At 45.2% G+C, this 24,806-nt stretch overlaps 1 protein-coding gene across 3 annotated transcripts in view; it reads left to right on the top strand.

Moving 5' to 3' along the window:
* The window catches only part of Abca3 (ATP binding cassette subfamily A member 3), a 57,299-nt gene that overhangs the window by 4,215 nt on the left and 28,278 nt on the right, over nucleotides 1-24,806 (top strand). For 2 of the 3 annotated variants that reach the window (XM_048436289.3, XM_048436290.3), the window contains exons 2-11: nucleotides 4,433-4,634; nucleotides 7,160-7,307; nucleotides 8,571-8,681; nucleotides 8,790-9,054; nucleotides 10,153-10,280; nucleotides 11,654-11,819; nucleotides 17,301-17,560; nucleotides 19,409-19,525; nucleotides 19,777-19,897; nucleotides 20,766-20,939. In XM_048436289.3, coding sequence (XP_048292246.3) covers nucleotides 8,628-8,681; nucleotides 8,790-9,054; nucleotides 10,153-10,280; nucleotides 11,654-11,819; nucleotides 17,301-17,560; nucleotides 19,409-19,525; nucleotides 19,777-19,897; nucleotides 20,766-20,939 — 1,285 coding nt within the window. In that variant the 5' untranslated portion in view covers nucleotides 4,433-4,634; nucleotides 7,160-7,307; nucleotides 8,571-8,627. The remainder of the gene's footprint in view (nucleotides 1-4,432; nucleotides 4,635-7,159; nucleotides 7,308-8,570; nucleotides 8,682-8,789; nucleotides 9,055-10,152; nucleotides 10,281-11,653; nucleotides 11,820-17,300; nucleotides 17,561-19,408; nucleotides 19,526-19,776; nucleotides 19,898-20,765; nucleotides 20,940-24,806) is intronic. The other variant, XM_048436292.3, reaches the window with a different exon arrangement.

Raw genomic sequence — 24,806 nt, 5'->3', positions numbered from 1 at the left:
CTCCAGCAGGTTCCTGTCCCTGCACCCCCTCCTGCCCTGGCTCCCATTCCAGTACTGGGGTTGCAGACACATTCCAATGCCCAGCTTTTCATGTAGGTGCTGGGTCTGAACTCAGGTTCTTCTGCTTACATAACAGGCAGTTTACCCCATAACATCTCCTCAGCCTGAGTATGTTTATTGCTTTTTTAAATATTTATTTTTATTTTATACGTATGAATGTTTGTCTGTCTGTATGTATGTGTACTATGTGTAGACCTGGTGCCCATGGAAGCCAGCAGCAGACATCAGACTCCCTAGAACTAGAGAACATTGCGTTACAGAACATTGTGAGCTGCCCTATGGGTGCTGGGACCTGAACCTGGTCCTCTGCAAGAGCAGTCAGTACTCTTCATTGCTGAACCATCTTTCTGCTCCCCTCGCTTAGGCAATTTCACACACTGTTGTAGTAACTTGTTATTTAAAAATTTTAAAGGTGTCTAGGATTGGAAATTTTGTCAAAGAACTCCATATCCCTCTTCTTTAAATCCCCCAATAAGTCCCGTGCTAACCAATGAACCCTGGAGGTGCTTGTCAACACTTCCCAGAAAACTTTGGAAACCTTTGGTAGTCTCTGTTAAACTTTTAATACATTCGTTTGTGTGTATGTGTGCACATATGTGCATATGTATGGGAAGATCAAAGGACAGACAACTTGTGAGAGTTGATTCCATCTTTTTTGTCTAAGGATTGGGCAGGTCACCAGGGTTGGAGCAAGACCCAACTTATATACTTATATACTGTGCCATTTCTCTGGCCCTCTTTTTAAAAACTACATCCATGATACCCTTTTTTTATTTTATTTTTATTTTTTAAAAATTATTTATTATGTATATAGTATTCTGGGATGTATGCCTATGTGCTAGAACAGGGCACCAAATCTCATTATAGACGGTTGTGAGTTACCATGTGGTTGCTGGGAATTGAACCCTGAACCTCTGGAAGAGCAGCCAGTGATCTTAACCTCTGAGACATCTCCCCAGCCTGATACCCTTTTTTCAAAAAAAAATGATATCTTGAAGGCTGGAGAGATAACTTAGAGGTTAAGAGCACTGGCTTTTCTTCCAGAGGTCCTGAGTTCAATTTCTCAGCAACCACATGGTGGTTCACAACCATCTGTAAGAGATCTGGTGCTCTCTTCTGGCCTACAGGCATATATGGAGGTAGAATGCCATATAGATAATACATTTTTAAAAACGATATCTTGAAACTTATGTGTGAGATGCTTAAATAAACTCCTGAGAGAGGCCCCACCACCACCCATATTACGGGCTTATTATCAGGATCCACAGCTACTGCCTCACAACTGACAAAACCAGAATCCGTCATGTATTAAATATTCATGAAGCTTTTTTCTTATTTTAGGGAATACAAGGAAATTGCTCACTAACCCCTCCACTGTCATGTACTGTCTTGTTCACCCGACTAGAAAACAGCTGGTGAGCTTCACAGATGAGGGCCGTATCCTAAAAATGTGCCTCTTCTTCTCCCTTTTCATGATGCGTATTCCATCTGCAGAATCCATTGCCTTTGACATTTTCCAGTGTTTAAATAGCCTCAGAGAAAGACCGTGAACAAAGTCAGAGCAGAAGTAAGCTATGTATGCTTTAGCTCACATACATACATGTGCCCTTCAGCTCTTTCTTGGGCAGAATCCAAAGCTTTGTGTCTGTTGGGCATAGTAGCACATGGTTTAATGCTGGCACTTGGAAGGCAGAGGCAGATGGATCTCTGTGAATTTGAGGCCAGCCTGGTCTACAGACTGAGTTATAACAACCAAGATTACTACTAGACAGACCTTCTTTGTAAAGAATTTTTTTTTATTTTTAAGAATTTAAGCCTTGGGGTCTGTTTTCATCCGTGTCACGTTGTTTGCTAGTGTCAGGCTCGTGTTAAGGTTTCAGGGTAACTCTTTTCCACAAATACCCTTCCATTTCTCCGTGATCCTCCGGTAACTCCTCAGGATGAAGCAGCCGGACACCATGGTCACCCAGCCCTCGGTCTGTCAACAGATGTACAATTAATTCCTGTCTTCTCCAGGATTTTGTGATATTTTCTGTGGTGGTCTGAATGAAAATGGCTTATAGGGAGTGGCATTATTTGAAAGGCTTAGGACGCGTGGCCTTAATGGAGTAGGTGTGGCCTTGCTGGAGGAAGTGGGTGTACTTTGAGGTTTCAGAAGCTCAAGCCAGGCCCAGTGGGTCACTCTGTCTTTTACTACCTGCTGGTCCAGATGTGGAATTCTTGACTCCTTCTCCAGCACCATGTCTGTGCCACCATGAGGGGAATGGTCTAAACCTCTGAACTGAAAACCAGCCCCAATTAAATGTTTTTCTTTACAAGAGTTGCCATAGTCATGGTGTCTCTTCACAGCAATGAAAACCCTAACTTACCTGCCTTAGCTTAATTTCAACAGTTACAAGAAAGAGAAGCATTACAGACTGTAAGCTGTAAGAACGTTATGTATCCATTAGTAAATCCTTAGCATGTTTTACAAATATACATCCCAGTAAGCATTTGGCAAATGTTTGTTGAATGAATAAATGTTTTCTGCTTTGTGTATCCTAAAAATCCACAGAGTCAGCACACAGTCTCTATGCACACACAGACCTTTGGTCCTGGCTGGCTGCTGGGAATTCTCTAGATCTGGTAATAAGATGCTTTTAGGAAAGGGCTGAAGGAAGGACACGAAGTGTGGCCAGCGCTGCCCACCAGAACACCTCTGTATCACACACCTGTGTAGGATATGAAGCACCATGGTCATCAGCTCTCTCTGAGCAACCTCAGCCGGCCTATTTGTGGCCTTATTAGGGTTCCTTTCTTCTTGAGGCCTGTGACTCCATGGAGGGAGATGCACCAGTGCTGAGGACATGACAGACACATGGTGCAAAGGATTTTCTGCTTGGTACCAGGTCCCTGTCGTGATTTACTGGTTTCGAAGGCCCCTTGGCACCCTCTCCGAAGCACTGGCCCTGCTCTACTTGTTGCTTGCAGATATTTATGTGGAACAAAAAAACCGGATGATAGGGTTCAGTGTAGCTGCCATGATGGCTTAGTGGTCGAGTTCTTGCCTGGTGCGAATGAGGCACTAGTTTTACCCCTGGCACTGGCTGGGACTCTTCTAGCTTGCTGCCGATTAGAGGCACCATAGTGTGCAGGGACTGTCACAGCCCATAGTCCCTAAGCTAAGAGCAATTGTGAGAAAGACCATTTTACAGGACTCCTACGGTCTGCCAGCAGAGTTCTCAGAAATCAGCACTTGCTTTATACATAACCATTTGATTGTTCACTTTAATACAAACATTGAGATACTCATTGCCTTGTGCAATGTTTGATATTTTAACTGGAAGCAAACAAGCCTTTGCGAGGGTGGGGGCTGCCTTTTCTTTCTCTTTGTTTCCTCAGGCGCAAACTGAGCCCTCTTCAGTGGGACCTTCTTAGAGGATTCTTGCAGGGGGCGGGGGAAGGCTAAAGTGACCAGCTCTTGGTGTTTGCCTTAGAGTAGCGGGCAGTTGTTTCCTCCCCTGAGGTTAGTCTCAGCTCTCAGCCATCACCACTTCTGAGTACTCTCCAGTGCCACTCAAGTGTTAAGTATGTTGAGGAACTTTAACTTCCTTCCTTTGCGTGCATTGGCTTTCGTAACCAGAAAGTGTTCCAGATTTTGTAATTCCAGGATCTCCTCCTTTAAATGCCTTTGCTCAAACAGAACATGCACAAGTGTGAATGTAGCCTTCACTGAGATTTCAGATAAGGCTTAGCAAGGGCAAAGCAGTAAGCAGGGCATTGGGGGGAATGGGAACAAATTAAAGCACTAAAGAGGTGGTGGGCGGACTAATGCTGCATTCTAGGGGTGATATATGAAGATGTTAGAAGGATGCTCACCGTGACTAGAATATGAAAGATATATATAATTTATATATAAATATGTAACATATACACAATATATATCCTATGTATAAAGGATAGAGGCATGCAGGGCCTAGGAGCTCAGATTTCGAGGCTGTTGAGACAGGCTGAGGTTCAAGTGCTGACACAGCTTACTAGCAGTTTGGTCTTGGCCAGTACTTCCTTTTGGTCTCCATCTGTGAAGGATGATAATACTAGGAAACTGGGCCACATTAGGACGCCATCAGCATAAAGTGCCAGGCACTGCTGTGGATATGTGTGTGTAAATCTGTACCTCTCCATTATCCAGCTGGTCTGTTTTAGCAGTATCCTGTTTGGTGTGTCCAGTGAATGTCAAGCAAGTGCTTGACAAGTGTCAAGTCACTGATCTGCATTCCCTAGTCTCTGAGCAGCGTCCTCGGAACACATTTTGCTCTCTTACTTTCTAACTTGGTAGCTGTTTTGTGGTTATTTTTCAAATTATGATTAAGCACCCTTCATCTACCCAAAGGTGCCAGAGAGTCATGCCTGTGAGCCCCAGGTTCCTCCAGATGTCCCTCGAGATCTCATCATTCCTGCTCCCTAGGGCTACTGCTTCTCTCCGGGAACCCACTGGCTGCACCCCAGAGTTGTCTATGTAGTACTGCTGCCGCCAGGCCACTTCACCTGTAACCTTGGCGCAACACCTTCAGCCAACCTTGCCTGGGACTAAGGTCAGTTTCTGGTGCTGCCTCTGCAGTTTGCCTAGGTGTATAAACTGTGTGTCCTTTGTTGCTCTGGGCCTGAAAGGAATGGGAATAGCAAGAGAGTGTTATATATTCTTGAACAATAGCCAAAAAATAAAACTTTTTTGTTATTGTTGTTGTTTTTTTGTTTTTGTTTTTCAAGACAGGGTTTCTCTAGCTTTGGAGCCTGTCCTGGAACTAGCTCTTGTAGACCAAGCTGACCTCAGACTCACAGAGATTCGCCTGCCTCTGCCTCCTGAGTGCTGAAATTAATGGTGTGCGCCTCCACGATCCAGCTAACCATCTACTTCTTTACCAGAAGATCATTTTATTTCCTTTTTGAAACGAGGTCTGATGTAGCCCGTGTTGGCCTTGTACTTACTGTGTGGTAGAGGAGATTGAATTTGAGCTTTTGATCATCCTGCCTACTAGGTGCTAAGATTACAGGCATTTGCCATCATGCTGAGTTTATACAGTGGGTGGGATTAAGCTCTGATGCTTGCTAGGCAGGTAGCCGAGCTGCATCCTGAGCCCCAAAACCTTTCTAAACTGTGACCTTTTTATATTCCTCTCTGGTGGAGGGAAAAAATTCGTCTAGGTTAAGCTAGCTGCTGGTCTGGATTAGCTTTGACCAGAGCCATCTGGTCTCCCTTTCAGATGTACTGTTTATGAAAACCTTTCATAAAAACCTTTCATAAACACAAATCTGGGATGGTGAAATTCTCAGCAGGGAAAGGCGCTGCTGTTAAACACTGTGACCTGAGTTTGATCTCTAGAGCTGGCATAGAGGGAAAGAATTGTTTCCCTAAGTTGTCTTCTGACCTACACCCACAAACAACACATACACAGGATAAATAACTAAAAATGTGTTAACATTAAAAATTAAAAAGTCACCGTGAGCCTTAACAAATGTCATTAAATTGCTGCTCCTTTATCAATCATCATAATTTTTAAGATTTATTGATAGGAGGTTTTACTTGCTGTTGTTTAGGTTTTGATGGTTGGTGGAAGGGTTCCTCCCCTCCCAAAATACTAGGGTCTCACTCTGTAGCCCTGGCTGGCCTGAAATTCAGAGGTCTACATGCTTCTTTCTCCACTTACTAAGTGCTGAAATTAAAGGCGTGTATCCCTACCCCTGGCCTGGTGGAGTTTTTATTTTTGTTTTTTCAGTGTTTTGAGACAGGGTTACTCTGTGTAGCCCTGGCTGTCCTGAAACTCATTCTGTAGACCAGGCTGACCTCAAACTCACAGAAGTCTGCCTGCCTCTGCTTCCTGAGTGCTGGGATTAAAGGTGTGTGTCAACATGCCTGGCTTTGGTGTTTTAAAAATATTATTCTAAATAAATTTATTTTTAAAAAATAATATATATATATACTTATTCATTCATTGGTTGTTGTGGGTAGAACCCCCAACTCATACATGATACACAGACAAACTGTTGCTGTCTACGGCCTTTACAAGTTAAAATTATAAAGTTTGAGATTTGTTAAGTTTTATTAATTTACTAAGTTGCCAATTAATGGCACTTTCTATTGTCATAGCTTTTTTCACTTGTTAGTCCTCCTGTCATTAAAAGTCATATTTTTAAAGTGGGCGTGGTAGCTCATGCCCCAGTCAGGAGGCTGATACCACTATTCTGAGGCCAACCTTAGCTAACTGCAGGACTCTGTCTCAAAAACAATCCCATTTTAAATTAATTTGTGAAATTTCTATACTACCCTTAATGCATGAATTTTGAATTTATGTTTTAAGAAGGCAAGATATTTAGTGCCGTTTAATATCTGTTTTAAAAAGGCAAGATTTTTAGTTTTTAAAATGAAGGTTTTTTTTAGATTTCTCTCTTTTTTTTAGATTATGTGTGTGTGTATCTGTGTGAGGGTATGTGCACTAGCGTACAGGTGTCCACGGAGGCCCCGGGTATTGGATCCCTAAACAGGAGTCCAGTGTACATGGTCGAATGTGGCCTCTCCAAGAGCAGCATGCAGTCTTAGCCTCCAGGCCATCTCTCCAGCCCTGGAAAGATTCTTTATGGAAATGTTTTAACTGTAAAAGTAAAAATAGGGATTTGTTTTGTTTTGTTTTGGGGGTTTGTTTGTTTTGAGACAGGGTTTCTCTGTGTAACCTTGGCTGTTTTGGAACATGCTTTTTAGACCAAGCTGACCTGGAGCTCATAGAGATCCACCTGCCCCTGCCTCCTGAGTGCTAGGATTAAAGGTGTGTGCCACCACTGCCCAACTAGGGTTTCTTTAAAACAAACAAAAAAACCTCTTTATCCCATATATTTTATAATCTCCAGCTATTCATGTTAGAAGCATGTTAGCTTTTGATCATTAGTGAGTGATTCATGAATTATAAATATACCCTGTTTGTCCCTCATCTGACTAAGAGTTGGTGTTTGGTTAGTATTAGCCATGACCACAGAGCTCATTAACTGAACTAAGCTCCCCACTGTGAGTCACCAAGGCTTCCCCACTTGGAGACTTGAGCTGGGAAATGCTTCTCTCTGCTTGCAGCTCTCAGGAGCCCTGCTGCTCCCTTCCTTCCCTCCCTTGCCGGTCTTCACATCTGAACCTCCTTGCCTTCAGTTTGCTGAATGGGATCCTCCTGACCGTGGGTGTTGCCAGCCTTACCTGAGCTCACTCGAACTACCTACTTTTCCAGGTTAGCAGCTCAATGTCTCTGCTTCTGATAGTTGAAATGCAGTAAAATTTGTCTTAAGTTGAAAACCTTCATAAATGTTGTTTTTGCTGTTGCCTGTGTTTGATAAACTCTTTGTAGACTTTTCCTCTAGTTGTGGGTGCCAGAATTATGTTAGATTTATTTTTAATGTAGGAGAGGTACTTTTAGGTTGAATTTTCTTATGTCTTGTATAATGGCATGTGTCTGTAATTCTGTCAGGAGACTGAGACAGAGAATCACTATGAGTCAACAGCAGCCTGGGGCTACCTAGTGAGACCAGCCTGAGCTACAGAGCAAGACCCTGTCTCAATAAGGGGGGTGTGAGGGAGAGAGGGGCCATGTGCAGTGAAATCTTGGACTCCAGTATTTCTAATTGCAATAGGAAAAACTGGCCTTAGATTCAAGAGAGAATGACTGACTTACACAACTCCTGACCCGTTGGGCTCCAGGGTCAGCAAGGCCACTGAAGGCCCCAGTCCTAGACCTCGGCTTTTCTCTTCCTCCTCATAGTCCTCTCAGGTCCCAAAAACTACCTGTAGCCAGGACACTAAGTTGAGTTTGCTTTTTAGATGATTATTTAGTATCCGTGTGCACACATGGCATGGTACATGTGTGGGAATCAGTTCTCTCCTTCCACCTTTACCTGTGTCCCAGTAACCCGGTACCAAGCTTGACTGCAAGCACTTCTACCTGCTAAGTCACCTCTCCAGCCTTGAATTTCCTTTTACTGATTCTATATTGGTTAAGGAAAAGGCATTATTTTGTGATTAAATGGGACATGCATGGTAACCAAAGCATCGGAACAATGATAAAGCACAGCGGCGGTCGGAGAGCACATAAAAAGCACATTGTTGGGTGGACGAGAGCCCAGTGGGGAGATCAGTTTGGCTCCAAGCCTGAGGACCTGAATTTGATCCTCCAGACCTGCATGGTGGAAAGGAGAGAATAGACTCTGACAAGATGTCCTCTGACCTCCACACGTATACCATGGCACTTGGATGTTCACACACACATACACACAAAAGTGAATAAATAGAATTAGTAAAGCATGTTGTTGAAAAACATGGCAGTTGCCCCAATGTGCATTGTCTCTGAACATGGTGTGTCTGGAGCATCAGGATGGCATACTTCCTTCCAAGGGAGTGTTTGGGATTAAGGTAGCAGAAAGGAAGGTGAGAAAATACGGAGGAAAAGAGCTTGTAGCAGTTCCCAAGGTGATTGGTCTGTGTTCTCATGGCACTTTAGTTTTCCATCTTTAAGCCTTTGGCCTCTGGTTGGTGTTGGCACTGTGCCTGCAGGAAGATGGCAGTGCTGAGGCAGCTGGCGCTCCTACTCTGGAAGAACTATACTCTGAAGGTGAGTCCAGGCCCAAGGAAGGGTGGCCATCGTCCATTTGAAGCCCAGGGAAAGCCCTCAAGGATGGAGCTTTTGTCGCGGCCCACAGGGTGGTCCTTTCTCTTGTAGAAGCGGAAAGTTCTAGTGACAGTCTTGGAACTCTTCCTGCCCCTGCTGTTTTCCGGGATCCTGATTTGGCTTCGCTTGAAAATCCAGTCAGAGAATGTGCCCAATGCCACAGTTTACCCGGGCCAGTCCATCCAGCAGCTGCCCCTGTTCTTCACATTCCATCCGCCTGGCGGGAGCTGGGAGCTCGCCTACATCCCTTCCCACAGTGATGCTGCCAGGACCATCACGGAGACGGTGCAAAGGGAGCTAGTAATCAGCATGAAAGGTGAGACCTGGGGGACTTGTGGTTTGTGTCTTTGTGGCAGTGTTGCCTCCTCCAGGACACAGGAAAAGCTGAGTCCACACTCAGAAACTCATCACGTTGGCTAAATACCTTTATTAATCCCTGACTACCTTATCTCAGTACAAAATGAGGCTCAAGAGCCCGGCCTCCTCTCTGTCCAATGCTGAGGGGACCAATGAAAAAATGTGTGGTAGTGTTGGTCATATCGGGCTCCACGGCCGCACCTAGTGATAACGAGCAGCTGGGTGGACCCAGTCCCTGAAGCCATTTAATTCTGAGAGAGAGCAGAGCACAGTTTGGGTACATGGTACCAACAACCTTCCTGGGGTGGGTTTCAGGGGACAGCTCTGAATTAAGTCACAGGAGGCCTGTGGAGGGAGCCACCCGGGTAATGTGTGCTAGCCTTCTTTTCTATATCTTTGCTTTCAAGATAAAGCTATTGTCCTTTTCCCTCTTCCTGTTGGCACAGACTGCCTATAGCTTGTTTTACCCCACCAAAGGATTACAACAAAGCTCTGTACTTAAAAGGAGGGTCAGGGGACAGAGGTCATTTGAACAACTCCAATTTTTAAAGCTTGCCATGCTAGGCATGGTGGTACATGCTTTCAAATCTGGCACTTGGAAGGCAGAGGCAAGTGGATCTCTGTGAGTTCAAGGCCAGTCTGGTCTACAGAGTGAGTTCCAGAACAGTCAGAGTTACACAGAGAAACCCTGTCTTAAACAATAAATAAATGAATAAAAATAAGACGCTGCGGGGATGGGGAGGAGAGAGCACTGCTGCCATAGACTGCAGCCCCTGGCCCTGTTTTGTCACAGTTTTCTGTGACGTGGCCCTGCTGCCAGCCTGGTGTCCCAGCCTGATTCAGACTGCAGCAGGAAGACTTCTCTGACTGAGCAGTTCTCCTGTCCGCAGCAGCCTAAATCTCTGCCAAGACAAAAGCCACGCTGGTCTTAAGGGTTTCCACAGCTTTTGACAACCTTGTCAGTATGCTGTCTTTTATCTGAAGTGTCCTGGCATTCCCAAGCTTTTCAAGGAGCAGGGATGATTAGGCAATGTGTGGTTTGCTGCTTTGTCCACAGTGCATGGCTTTTCCTCTGAGAAGGACTTTGAGGACTACATTCGGTATGACAACCGCTCCTCCAACGTGCTGGCAGCCGTGGTATTTGAGCACACCTTCAACCACAGCAAGGACCCCCTGCCGCTGGCGGTGAGACTTTGATTCTCCTCCACACACACACTGTGCTGAGCCTCATTTCCCCTCACAACTGCTTGCAAATAAGGATGCTTTTCCTTAACTGCCACCTGCCTCAGAGTAAGCGTTAAGGTGTCCCTTGGAACCGTGATATTCAGTCCCAACTGAGGGAGCTTGGTGATGTTAACCTATCAGTCCAGAACAATTTTTAAAAATCTACCAGCCCATGGACAATCACTTAACTTTTGCATTTTATAAAAGATCTCTGGGCCTCTTTAGATAAAAACCAACTAGGATAAGGAAGAAAATAGGTGTTTTGGACTTAAATATATCTAAAAAAAAATGAAGGAAACTCTTTGCTTTCTAGACGGTTTTAAAACTGAGCAAACTGATGGGGCAGTGGTGGCTTATACCTTTAATCCCAGCACTTGGAATACAGAGGCAGGTGGCTCTATGTGAGTTTGATGCCAGCCTGGTCTACAAAGCAGGTTCTGGTCTACAAAGTAGACTACACAGAGAAACCCTGCCTCAGGGGGAAAAAAAAAACAAACGAACAACTGTCTCACATGATGGTGGTGCCCGTCCATTGTTCCTGCATATGTAGCATTGAAAATGTGATATTGCTGGGCATGGTGGTGCATGCCTTTAATTCCAGCACTTGAGAGACAGAGGCAGATGGATCTCTGTGAGTTCAAGACCTTCCTGGTCTACATAGCAAGTTCTAGGCCAGCCAAAGATACATAGTGAGACCCTGTCTAAAAAAGAAAAAAAAAGTATTCATGCTGCTAAGTAACAGAAGAGAAGTGGCTACAACATCGCAAAAGTACCCCAGTGTGTCTCTGTGTCCCTGCTGGGAGGAATAACTGCCTCTGGGGCTGGAGAGAGAGCTCAGCAGTTAAGAGCACTGGTTGCTTTTCTGGAGGACCCAGGTCAATTCCCAGCACCCACATGACAATTTACAACTGTCTGTAACTACAGTTCCAGGGGACGCAACACCCTCACACAGACATACATGCAGGCAAAACCCAGTGCACGTTAAATAAAAATAAATAAATAATTTTTTTTAAAAAGTCACCGGAAGGTAAACAGGCTTTTAATTCCAGCACTTGGCAGGCAGAGACAGGTGGATCTCTTTGAGTTTGAGGTCAGCCTGGTCTTCAGAGTGAGTTCCAGGACTGGCTCTGTAGCTACTGAGAAATACTATCTGGAGAAAAAAAAAAAAAGTCTCTCTCTGATGTTTTGAGGCAGTTGGGGTAATTTCAGGGCAGGGCATGATAAGCTCCTGGTGACGCCATCCTAGTGAGGAAGTACACCCTTGTGGCACTTGGGCATCTACTCTTCCCGTCTGACTCCTTCTGGATGGTTGATTTTCTCTTCTGTTTTCACAGGTAAAATACCACCTACGCTTCAGTTACACACGAAGAAATTACATGTGGACCCAAACAGGAAATGTCTTTCTAAGAGAGAACGAAGGCTGGCACACCACTTCTCTTTTTCCGCTTTTCCCAAGCCCGGGGCCAAGGGAACCTTCGGCATCTGATGGCGGTGAGCCAGGTGAGAGACACTTAGGGACCATAGTTCTAGCCCCAGGTTGCTAACTCCTAATGACTGTAAGGAGTCCAAACCACCTTACCTTCTCTACAGAAAAAAAATTGGGGGGTTTAGGGTGGTGAGACAGGGTTTCTCCGTGTAGCCCTGGTTATCCTGGAGCTGGGATTAAAGGCGTGTATCACCACTGCTCAGCCAGAAAATTATTTTTATAAACTTCTCAATTGTGAAGGGAAAAACAGTCAATAAAGCTGGTTCCTAAAGGTTAAATCTAACTCTGTGAGTTTGAGGCCAGCCTGATCTACAAGGTCTAGTTCCAGGACAGACTCAAAAGCTACAGAGAAACCCTGTCTTGAAAAACTAAAAAAAAAAAAAAAAAAAAGGTTAGCATCCTGCCCCCACTTCAGAAGACATGTGTCCTTGAATGAAACATTCATTACTCGGGTTTTTGTGTTTTGTGTTTTTTGAGACAGAGTTTCTCTGTGTAGCCTTGACTGACCTGGAACTCACTCTGTAGACCAGGCTGGCCTGGAATTCACAAAGATCCCCCTGCCTCTGCCTCCTAAGTGCTGGAGTTAAAGGCGTGCACCACCACCACCCAGCTATCACTCAGGTTTTTAAAAGCCTCATTTTAATCAGCCTTTCAGGCTTGTTTTTTTATATCCCTTCCCTGGCTTTCTCTGTGTCTGATTTTATAACATTTTGAAAGGCTACAGATTCTTGATTTAACTCAGTAACTTGCATAGAAGTTCATGTTGATTATTCCAGTTCCCTGTCTGTGCATACTGTGGTCTGTGTGGTGGAGCTTTCTGTTGTTCATATATCTGTCTGTTCTGAAGCACAGGAACATCTTGGACCCAAGCTCGAGAGAGGTAAGAGGTGGCTAGGACCGATGATCCAGAGTGAAATATAGCTGAGTCCAACCAAGACTGGCAGATGTCCAAAAGTTCTAGAGAACGCTGTCTTCTACAGGTCTCTCTGGGGAACAGGACTCAGAATGTACACCTGACAGGCAGGAGGCATCTGACCAGCAGCATTTAGAGACACCCATCCTAAGGCTAATGCTCTGGGTTGGGGTCTTAAATCTAGAAAATGAACTAAAATGAACAAGGAGAGATGGAGTGAGAGAGGTTCTACACCAGTGAGTAGACCTGGAGCTCAGGAGAAGCTGCAGCTTCCACATCAGTTGCCATGTACACCAGCTGGACACGCTGACTGACAGATGCTACCGTTTAGCTCCTCAAGCCTGTCTTGTTTGTTTGTTTGTTTCTGTCTTATTTCTTGAAAGCAGTAGAAAATATCTCTTTAAACCAGGATGGTGGTACACACCTCGGATCCCGGTACTTGGGAGGCAGAGACAAGCAGATTTCTGATTCAGAGGTCAGCTTGATCTACATAGTAAATTTCAGGACAACTAAGAGATCCTCTCTCAAAAACAAAACAAAACAAAAGCCTGGGGCTAAAGAGATGGCTCAGAGGTGAAAGCCCTGGGTGAATACCCAGCACTCAAATGATGTCTGATAACTGTCTGTAGCTCCAGTGTCAGGGAATCCCATGTCCTCTGGCCTCTGCAGATATCGAGCAATCATGTGATACACATACATGCATGCAGGCAAAACACCCAAATACATAGAGTAATTTTTAAGAAAAAAAAATTTTAAAAAAGGAAAAATTTAAATCTTAGAGGAAAGATTGACAGATATCGGTGTATGCAAACTCAAAAAAATTGCCCCCAGAAGAAAAAGCCCAATCACCAATAGAAGACTCGGAAAAATATCTGCAGCAGTTAACAAAGGGAAAATGTCAGCCAGGCGTGGTTGTTCAAACCCTTGAAAGAGTTCCCCAAGTTGTTTAGAAGTTTGTAAAAGCCGCAGAAGTAGGTGGGAAGGTTACAACATTGGTGCCAGGCAGGTCAGTTCTAATCTCACTTTTGTCCCAGATGTCCATGCCTCAGACTCACTAACAGCATCCGGATAAGTATATGTCCCCAGGGATGATGAGATGGCTAAAGTTAAGAGCACTGACTGTTCTTCCAGAAGACCCATAGTTGATTCCCAGTACCCACATGACAGATAACAACCTTATGTAACTCCTGTTTCAGTTAACCAGGCGTGTACATGGTGCATAAACATAAATGCCCTAAATACCCATTCTCATTAAAAAAAAAATTAAATTCAAGGCTGTGCCCAGAATGCTCTGAAAGAACAAGATAACCCACAACATTCCTCTAGTGGGAAAGTGGTAGACTACAGAGTGATGGCTTCATGCCTTAGACCTGTGGTTCTCAGTCTTCCTGGTGCTGCAGCCCTTTAATACAGTTCCTCATGCTGTGACCCCAACCATAAAATTACTTCCTTGCTACTCCTAACTGGAATTTTGCTACTGTTAATGAATCCCAATGTAAATATCTGATATGCGCGATATCTGACATGTGACCCCAACAGAGTTGCTGCCAGCGGTTAAGAACCACTGTCAAGTCCCCACAAAGTTGTAACGATAAAAATGGCTGCATCACTTGATAGTCTCCCGAGGAAACAATATGCGAGCAAGTAGCAGTCAGTTTTGTGTGGGGAAAACCATACTGTCGTGACTAGGCTGGACTTCACAGACAAAGTTTCTGGTGTCCCATGCTCACCTGAACCCCTCACCAGCTCTGTGGCTCCTTGGGCCTGTCTGTCTCTCCAATGAGGACAGCATTAGCTTTACAAATGTCCTTGTAAAGATGAGAATTTTTGCTCCCCCAGCACTGGCCTTGACATTTATCAGTGACATTACAGTCATAAAACCAGAGACAAGAATGGCAGCACTTGGTAGCCTGTGCCATGGGCGTGGTTAGTGTCAGCATTGCAGCTTGGACAGAAATGGATCCTGGCATTCAGGAGCCAAGGAATCCTAAGTGCTACAGCTCGGGTGGAGAAGTGTTCTGGTAGTCGGGGGCCAGGGAATACTGAGTGTTACAGCTCAGGTGGGAGAATATTCTGGCAGTTGGGAGCCTTTGCTCCATCAGGAGAGAGCTTCCCCGGCGAAGTTGTTGTAGCTAGGCTCTCAGTTCAGACAAAAGGTCTTCACCCACCCTAATTCAAGAGATTTACTGGGAGGGAAGAATTCAGGAGAGTGTCTGCCTCTGCCGGGGTGGAAAAGGGGCAGCCAGAAACTGAACAGGCACAGGGCTTATGTAGGGCTTCTTAGGGGTGGAGTTTTTCCAGGGAGAAGATTTTCAGAGTGGGACTTGGTCAGATTTCAGTCCCTTGAGCTCAGATCTGGTTAGTTTACAGGGGCAGATTTGGCTCTGGTTTCAGAGACAAACTGGGTTTCTTTCACTGGCCCTTTCTAGCCTTTTTGGCCCTTGTTTTGGGACCAGGGCGTATTTCTTTCACTGGCTCTGGTTCTAGGGCCAAAGTGTGTTTCTTTGACCCTGGTTTCAGAATCAGGGTGTATTTCTTTGGTTCTGGCTTCAGGGCTAACGCTTGTTTCTTTCACTGGCTCTGGTTCTAGGGCCAGGGTGGGTTTCTTTGGCTGGCCCTTTTCCCCTACAGTTAGCGTATTGCTTTTCTCTTTTCTAGAGGTTGGAACAGGTAGCCAGAAAGTTTTGTATCTCTGGATGTTTGTATTCTATCCACTCAAGCCAGTGGCCTAACCCCTAGTCTGTCCTGAGGCTGAGAGTTTGGGACCTCAGGCTGCCTTTTCCTACTAACCCTAAATTCACTTCTCTCTTCAGTTCCTCTCTCTGGGGCCTGTGTACCTTAGGACACTCAACTTGTTACTCCTACAGGCCCTTTGAGCTTTTTATTTCAGACCCCTCTGGGAAGTCTAGAACCATCAACTAAAATAGGTCAAATTATGATCCTTAAATTGTCCCCATCCTAATTATTCAGGACCTTTGCCTGCTTGAGACAAAGAAAAGTAAATCTGCTAGTCAACTGATCAAGATAGCAAAATTAAGTCAGGCGTAATGGTACTTTCCTTAATCCCAGCACTTGGGAGACAGAGGCAATCAGATCTCTGTGAGTTTGAAGCCAGCCCGTTCTACAGAGCGAGTTCCAGGACAGCCAGGGTTATAAAAAAAAAAAAAAAAAAAAAACAACACTGTCTTGAAGGGGAAAAAAAGACAGCAAAGTTGTTTTCAGTTACCCTCAGGAGTCAGTAATTGTAGACTCCTTAAAAATAGACAAAGGCTGCAGAAGTGTCAGGCAAAGATTAACTCGAGGAACTGCCTTGCTTGCTGATCTGAAGGTGGAGGAAGGGACTATGAACAAAGGAAGGTAGGTGATCACTGATCACTCCAAACTGGAAACAGGAAGAAGCAAATTTCCCCTGACTCCCTAGGAGGGAACACAGCCCAGTAGACACTAATTCTCAGTTAGTGAAGCCTGAGTTGGTTCCCAACCATCAGTGCTGCTAAAAACACAAGCAACAAAATAATTGCTGCTGTCTCAAGCTGCCTTTCCCCAAATTCTCTCCATTCCAGCTGGGCAAAGGTCATAGCTTCTGTCTTAGTTCGTCCACTCTCCACCTAGAGTCACGACTAGGCACCAGGGCCCTTAGCTTCTTTCTCTTGGCTCCTAGACTACTGGGGCAGCAGTCAAGACCTGGCCCTTTCAACAAATACGGAAAGTGCTTTTCTGTTCTTCACACCTTTTTAGTTACACTTGTTTCTCCTGTCTTCACTCTTGGTATTTTCTTTCTCTATTTAGACTAAGTTTTATCTGTTGGGAATTTTCAGTTAGCCCATTTGGGGCATATAGGGTCTCTCTCCTACTCAATTTATAGCAGGTTGTGTGGGTGTGTGTTTAGTTAGTGTGGTATGTGTATGTGTGTGTACAGCCATGCTCATGGACAGGCCAGTGTTGAGTGTCCTGCTTTATCACTTGGCACATCATCTCTCACTAAACCTGTATTTCACCATCTTGGCTAAGCTGGCTAACCAGTAAGCTCCCAGGATCTGCCTGACTCCACCCTGAAATGCTGGGGTGTTCAGACATGTACATGGTAGGCTTTTGGTGGGGAGGGGAGGTTTCGAGACAGGGTTTCTCTGTAGCTTTGGAGCTTGTCCTGGAACTAGCTCTTGTAGACCAGGATGACCTCAAACTCACAGAGATCCACCTGCCTCTGCCTCCCCAAGTACTGGGATTAAAAGTGCGGGCACCACCGCCTGGCTCAGGTTCTCATGCTTATGTAACAAGTGCTCTCACCTACTAAACTGTCTCCCCGATTCTATATTAAGCTATTTTTAAACTATGATCATGTTTGTGATTTTGTGTGGGTTGTGTTAATTATGAAGTAGAAGTATCACCTGGCAGTATGTAACAAATATCTCTTTTCCCTGGGAATCTCTGAATGGTGTCGGATTCCGCAGAGTGGCGTATCAGTTACCCTTTGCCTCCTCTGGCCCTACTCTGTGGACCCAGAAAAGTCCTGTCTGTTCAAAGCACATCTCTCTCTAGTGAGCAGCGCCATGACACAGCTTTCCTCTGTTTTTGGACTCAGGGTACATCCGTGAAGGCTTCCTGGCAGTGCAACATGCTGTCGACAAAGCCATCATGCATTACCATGCCAACGCCTCTGCGCACCAGCTGTTCCAGAAGCTCAGCGTGATCTCCAAGAGGTTCCCGTTCCCACCATACATCTCTGACCCATTCCTCATTGCCATCCAGTACCAGCTTCCTCTGCTGCTCATACTAAGCTTCACCTACACCTCCCTCAGCATCATCCGGGCAGTGGTGCAGGAGAAAGAGAAAAAGCTAAAGGTAACCCTCTGTGTGTGACAGGTCGGTTTGAGAATGGCACAGCCTCAGTGGTGGGTCCTGAGACTCCTCAGAAGAATTGGCCTGTCTCAAGACTGCTGCTATCAGCCAGAGCTCCCTCTTGGATGCAGTGTAGACACCCTATGGTCCAAGCTCTTTGAAATGCCAAGATTCTGAGAGTGGGCATGTCCTCTGCCTGTAATCTCCATGCTGCACTAAAGGAGCTGAAGTTTGTTTTTGTTTGTTTTTGGTGGTTTAGTTTGTTGTTTAGTTTGGTTTGGTTTTTGGTATTTTAGAGATAGGGTTTCTCTGGCTGTCCTGGAACTCACTCTGTAGACCAGAAGAGTTGGCCTCCAACTCACAGATCCACCTACCTCTGCCTCCTGAGTGCTAGAATTAAAGGTGTGCACCACCACATCTCTTTATCTTTCCTTTTCTTTTCTTTCTTTTCTCTTCTTTTAATTGTTACATTATCTTTATAACATATTTTTTCTTTTTTTTCAAAAAAAATCCTTTCCTGCCGGGCGGTGGTGGTGCACACCTTTCATCTCAGCACTTGGGAGCTAGAGGCGGTTCCAGGACAGGGAGAAAACCTTGTCTCAAAAAAAAAAAAAAGTTCCTTTTCTATATTTTGATCATATTTTCCCCCTTCCCTGACTTCCCCAAGGCCCTCCTGGTGTTTTTGTTTTGTTCTGTTTGGTTTTGCTTCTGTTGTCAGTGTTGAAATGGAACTCAGGGTCTCAAGAATGTAAGCACTCTACCACTGAGCCACACTGCCAGCCACGAGCTGAATTTTCACTTTACTCCACCTTTGTGGAGCTTTAGATTCCCAGAACCCATAGGCAGCATTGGTCGGTGGAGGAGCTGGTCCCAACGGCTTGATAAACAGGCCAGACTGAAAGATCTGGTCAGAGCTGTTGCAGGTCACCTAACCCTGTTCTTCCACAGAGACAGGATGCACCTTTCCCTAAAAGGGTTTTGGGGTTCTCCTTCAAAGTGGGAAGGCAAATGAGCAGATGCCTAGGTCTTTTAATGTGTGTCCTTAGCCACAAACTGGTCAAGGCTCACAGCCCAGGAGGCCTGCAGAGTCTGCCAACCTTAGGAGGGGACCAGACTGGGTGACTCTGGACCTTAATGCCAGCTGACACTCCTGGCTTCTCGGAATCAGCTCAAGTAATGTGAAGACGTGGGAACGTCCTTTGGGAGTGTGGAGTGCTCCACGGCATACAAGGCTTTCCTGCAGACTTGGGAGCGTCCCTTGGGAGTGTGGGGTGCTCCATGGCATATAAGGCATCCCTGCAGACTTGGAAGCATCCCTTGGGAGTGTGGAGTGCTCCACGGCATACAAGGCATCCCTGAGGGATGCAGAGAATTCCCAGCTTAACATCTGTTGGGTACCTGTGTCAGGCCTGAATGAGGCACAAGCAGAGAAGGGGGTTTCCTGGCATGACAGAACTTAGTGAACCCAATCCAGGCCACATTGCGTGGTGTGGGCTAGGGAGTGGGGCAGTCTATTGTGACTTAGGAAGAAAGGGCAATTAATGCTGATTTGACTATCGGGGTAGCCTCCCAGATATGTGGTGTGTAACACTGATGAAATGTAGAAAAGGGCTAAATTCTCATACCACAGGAATAGAACTAACATGACAGACCACAGCCTTCTCTTTCTCCTCATGTATGCTGGATAGTTCCTGCCTGTGCATACAGCACAGGTATGCTGATCTGCCCCCTGCTCTATAGATGGCACTGTGTTTTTATAAGCAGACTGGCACACATGGGACAGTGGGGAAAAGCTGCTAGCATACAGACAGGATAATAGCCTGACTGTGTGACGCCGTCTCCCATTCACAGGAGTACATGCGCATGATGGGGCTCAGTAGCTGGCTGCACTGGAGTGCGTGGTTCCTCATGTTCTTCCTGTTCTTCCTCATCATGGTTTCTTTCATGACCCTGCTGTTCTGTGTCAAAGTAAGTGTGGCTTCTGTGAGGACTTTGGCAAGAAGGGAGGGTGCAGAGATCCCAGCACTTAGGCCAAAGAACATTCATGGCCACTGACCCCAGGGCAAGTCTTTCCCTGCTGGGGAAAATAAGCAGGGCTTCCCACTGACTGAGACAAGGATCCCTTCACATCCAGCAGTGTCCCTGTGACCTGGAAATTTAGGCCCCTCCTTGTTCATTTCTGCCTTCCCTGCCTCACCTTGCCACTCTGGCTTCTACAGGTGAAGAAGGACATAGCAGTCCTTTCGAACAGCGACCCCTCTCTGGTGCTGGTCTTCCTGCTGTGTTTCGCAATCTCCTCCATCTCCTTCAGCTTCATGGTCAGTACCTTCTTCAGTAAAGGTGAGTCCTGTTGTTTCCCCTTAGGTCAGAGGACTGGAATCATGCAGATCTAGGGAAACAAGAGGGTTTATGCATGGTCACAGGGTCAGAGGGATGTATTTTGATGCCCCCAAGGCTGAGTTTGAGGGGAAGGCAGAAAGGAATACAGTAAAGGCCATAGCAGAATAGAATCCCCCAGGAAGGAGCCAGGTGGGCAGAGAGCACGCGCTGTGGGCCAGAGAGGAGCGGCAGGATGTTACAGGGAAAGGGGAGTCGGCAGAAGGCAAGTGTGACTGTGTGAACTGCTAAGATACTAGCAATAAAAGCTTTGCCTGCCTGCCTGCCTGCCCTTCTGTGATTGCTGGTACGTTCAAGTCGTTTCTGCTCTCTGAATTTTGTGTTCAACTTCTTGTCATTTTGTACTTATGTTTTCTCCATTGCTGACTTCTGTTGGACAGAGAAAGTTTGCAATAGTTTTTGGCTGTCTGATGGCTTGTAATATACAAACTACATTTCTCCTAGTAATTATTTGTAGTTTTAAGCTTAAATGATTTTAAATTTTTCCAAAAAATGAGCATATCTCAGGTCAGTCCATACCACACTGTGAATTTCCAAGCTCCCTATTAAGTAATTTTATTGTTTTTAAAAAACATATGCAAAATAGTAGCTTAGTTGCTCTTTTACATTCAAGCTGTTGCCAGCGTGTTTTATGTGCACACATTTTTGTGTGTGTACTGCTGCAGGTGGGCAGAGATCTGCATGAGGGGGCCAATAATGCAGAAGACACTGTCGTCCCTGTGCTGGGTTTTGGATGGGGTGGGGTCTGACCACTGTTGCTCGTGCAAGTCTCCTGGCAAGTTCATGGCACCCATGCTCCTTCTCCCCACAGCCAACATAGCAGCTGCCGTGGGTGGCTTTCTGTACTACTTCACCTTCATCCCCTATTTTTTCGTGGCTCCTCGGTACAACTGGATGACCCTGAGCCAAAAGCTCTCATCCTGTCTTCTATCTAATGTTGCCATGGCAATGGGAACCCAGCTCATAGGAAAATTTGAAGCCAAAGGTAAGTCTTGTCCTCAAAAGTTGTCAAGTCATGCCTTGCTGATTCTTGCAGCTTCGTAAGAAGCGTCTTGCCAAAAGTGTTTCTAACAGTTAGACTCCCATCAGGTGGAAAACAAACTGATTGGAACACCTGAGCTAGGGAACTTTAACTCTGCCCTAGACTAATGGGGAAGTAGCTCAGATAAGGCCACTAGGAGCCAAACGCAACACAAGAGGTGTCGGTCACCCCACCTGCTCTGTCCAGTGATTAGATTTTACCAATTAGCTTGATTCTCTTCCTCCTTCTGTATTTGAAAGTTTTCTAAGTGTATTTTTTTTTTTTGAGACAGGATTTCACTGTAGTTTTAGAGCTGTCCTGGAGCTAGCTGTTATAGACCAGGCTGGCCTGGAACTCACAGAGATCTGCCTGCCTCTGCCTCCCGAGTGCTGGGATTAAAGGCGTGCGCCATCACCACCCGGCCTTCTAAGTGTATTTTATTTTTAACTGTGTGTGTGTGTGTGTGTGTGTGTGTGTGTGTGTGTGTGTGTGTGTGTGTGTGTAGTGGGTGTGCACATGTGAGTGAAAGTCCTACAGATTTAGAAGAAGGTATCCGGTCCCCTGGAACTGGAGTTACAAGGGTTGTGAATCACCTAATGTGGGTGCAGGAGTCCTCTGCAAGAGCAGCAAATACTCTTAATCCGTCTCACCATTCCCTTTAGAAACCTTTTTACTACATTTTTTATTGTGAACATGTGTGTGCACACAAGAGCATCCATGTGCCCCAGAGCATGTGTGGTGGTCGGCAGACAGCTGTTGGGAGTCATTCTCTCCCTTCACTGCATGAGGTCCTTCTGGTCAGATGTGTCTGTGTTGCTGTCACAGAGCACCTGAGGCTGGTAATGTCTGAAATAGTAGCTTAGTTCTCACAGCTCTGGAGGCTGGGAGGCCTGAAGATGGGACACCTGTTTCCAAGACGGCATCATGGATGTAGTTTCTCCTAGAGCAGGAGACCAAAATGGAAAACCATTCCGTGAGACCCTTTTTTATGACAGCTTTGGTCCTTTTGCTGTTTGTTTTGTTTTGTGTTTTGGGGGTTTGTTTTTGTTTGTTTATTTTTGGTTTTCAAGACAGGGCTTTTCTTTAATCCCAGCACTCAGGAGGCAGAGGCAGGGGGACTCACAGAGGTGAGTTTGAGGTCAGCTTGGTCTACAGATTGAGTTCCAGGACAGCCAACACTGTTTCACAGAGAAATCCTGTCTCAAAAAAACAAAAGCAAAACCAACAACAACAAAGACAGGGTTTCTCTGTGTAGTTCTGGTTGTCCTGGAATTCTCTTTGTAGACCACACTGGTCTCAGATTCACAGAGATTCGCATGCTTCTGCCTCCTGAGTGCTGGCATTAAAGATGTGTGCCACCAGAGCCCAGCAGTTTTGGTTTGTTTTTGAGGGTTGTATCTCACACTGTTAACTGGGAACAGATGAATTTAAGGCCATGTATTCAAACCATACCACTAAGCAAGGTAATCCTAGCACTAAGGAAGTCACAGTAGGATTGTTGTGAGTTTGAGGCCACCCAGGAAACATAGTGAGTTCCATACATGGGCTCGAGTGAAACTCTGTCTCATAAAACAAAACAAGCAAACAAACATCAACAAAACAACTACTTTTTATGAGGGCTTGGGTTGTTGCCTAGCACTGAATAAAGCCAGACATGGCAGTGCTTTTTGTCTGTAATCCCAGCACCAAGGAGGTGGGGGCAGAGAATTCAAGAGGTCAAAACAGAACGCCTGTGTTTCTATCATTAGTAGCCTATTGATAGAGTGTAGACTTTGTAAAATAGCAGAAACTTCCAAGGCCTCTAGTACTTTTTAAAAGACCTTTTACAGAACCGGGCAGTGGTGGTGCACACCTTTAATCCCAGCACTTGGGAGGCAGAGGCAGGTGGATCTCGGTGAGTTCGAGGCCAACCTGGTCTACAAGAGCTAGTTCCAGGACAAGCTCCAAAGCTACAGAGGAACCCTGTCTCAAAAAACAAAAAAGAAAGCCTTTTGCAGGGTAGAAGAAATGGCTCGTTATTTAAGAGCACTTACTGAACTTTCAGAGGATTGGGGTTCAGTCCCAACACCTGTCATCAGGCAGCTCACAACTGTCTAACTCCAGGTACAGATGATCTGACACTTCTGGCCTCCTCAGGCACCTGAACTCACACACACATACCCACATGCAGTCACAAACATCTAACTACACATAATTTAAAAATAAATTTAAAAATAAATCTTTTTAAAAATAAAAGACCATTTCCAAAGAGGAATCTCAATGTATGACACCTTTTTTTTTCAAAGTTGTGTAGTGACTTTTCTTTTTTAGTTAATTAATTAACGTATTTATTTTACATCCTGGCTAGAGTTTCCCCTCCCTCCTCTCCTTCCAGTACTCCCCTCTGCTGCCCCCCATCCGTTCTTCCTCCTCAAATTCTATTCAGAAAAGGTCAGGCCTCTCATAATATCAACAAAACAGTAAGACTAAAAACCTCCCCTTGTATTAAGGCTGGGCAAGGCAATCTAGTATGAGGAAAAAGGTCCCAGAAGCCAGTAAAAGCGTCGGAGACAGCCCCTGTTCCCACTGTTAAGAGTCCCACAAGAACCAAGCTACACATATATGCATGTAAATTTTCTTAAAACAGACAACTCTGTAGCTGTTTGAGGGCACATAATCACCAAGGCTGTGGAGTAAACATTTCATCCAGGGTCCTCTGACCAACAGGAGACTGTTAGATGTTTAGGTCCAGGCTTCCACGGACTATGACACTGATGTGCCTTGTAGCTCCTCATTAATGAGCTTTGTAGAGCTTCATAATGGTCCTGAGTTCGCTTGGTTTTATTGGTTCACACTGACCTAACACCAGATCTCATGTGTGCTTTCTTTTTTGTCCCTATGTATATACATATGCATATATGTATGTGTATGTAAACATGTAACCAATGAAATGCAAAGTTTATGAGCTTTTAAAAATTTTAAAAATAGCCACATAATGGTGGCACATGCCTTTAATCCCAGCATTTGGGAAGCAGAGTTAGGCAAATATCTGAGTTCAAGGCCAGCCTGGTCTACAAAGTGAGTTCTAGGACAGCCAGAGCTACACATAGAAACCCTGTCTTGAAAATCTAAAAAAATAAAAAATAAAAATAAATTTAAAAGACTAAAGATGGGGGCTGGAGAGATGACTCAGAGGTTAAGAGCATTGTCTGCTCTTCCAAAGGTCCTGAGTTCAATTCCCAGCAACCACATGGTGGCTCACAACCATCTGTAATGGGGTCTGGTGTGCCCTCTTCTGGCCTACAGGCATACACACAGACAGAATATTGTATCCATAATAAATAAATAAATATATATAAAAAAATAAAAATAAAAAACTAGAGATGTCATTAGGGAGAGTTGCCTGCATTTGTTTCTGTGCCCTCCATGCATGCATTACCTGCAGAGGCCAGAAGAGGGAGTTGGATACCCTGGAACTGGAATTGCAGAGGGTTGTTAGTCACCAAAATGGTGCTAGGCATCAGGTCCTCTGGAAGAAGTACCATTGCTCTTCACTTCTGAGCCATCTCCTTAGCGCTTAGCTCAAGTTCATGAGCTTTTGATAGTATTCCGATTTACTATTTTTTTTTAAAATTTACTGCTGTCTTCAAGACTTGAAGAAAGTTGTCTAGGGGTGGGATGTAGCTCAGCTGGTTGTGTCTACCTGGGGTTCAGTCCCGAACTCAGCATAAGCTGAGTGTGGTGGTACACACTTGTAATACCAGCACGTAGGAGGTGTAGCCAGAAGGATTAGAAGTTCAAGATTATGCTAAGCAACACAGGGATTTTGAGGTCAGCCTGGAATACATGTGA

The sequence above is a fragment of the Myodes glareolus genome, chromosome 9, assembly GCF_982192425.1.
Source record: "Myodes glareolus chromosome 9, mMyoGla1.1, whole genome shotgun sequence".
NCBI lineage: Eukaryota > Metazoa > Chordata > Mammalia > Rodentia > Cricetidae > Myodes > Myodes glareolus.
This window is presented reverse-complemented; position numbering and strand designations above follow the sequence as displayed.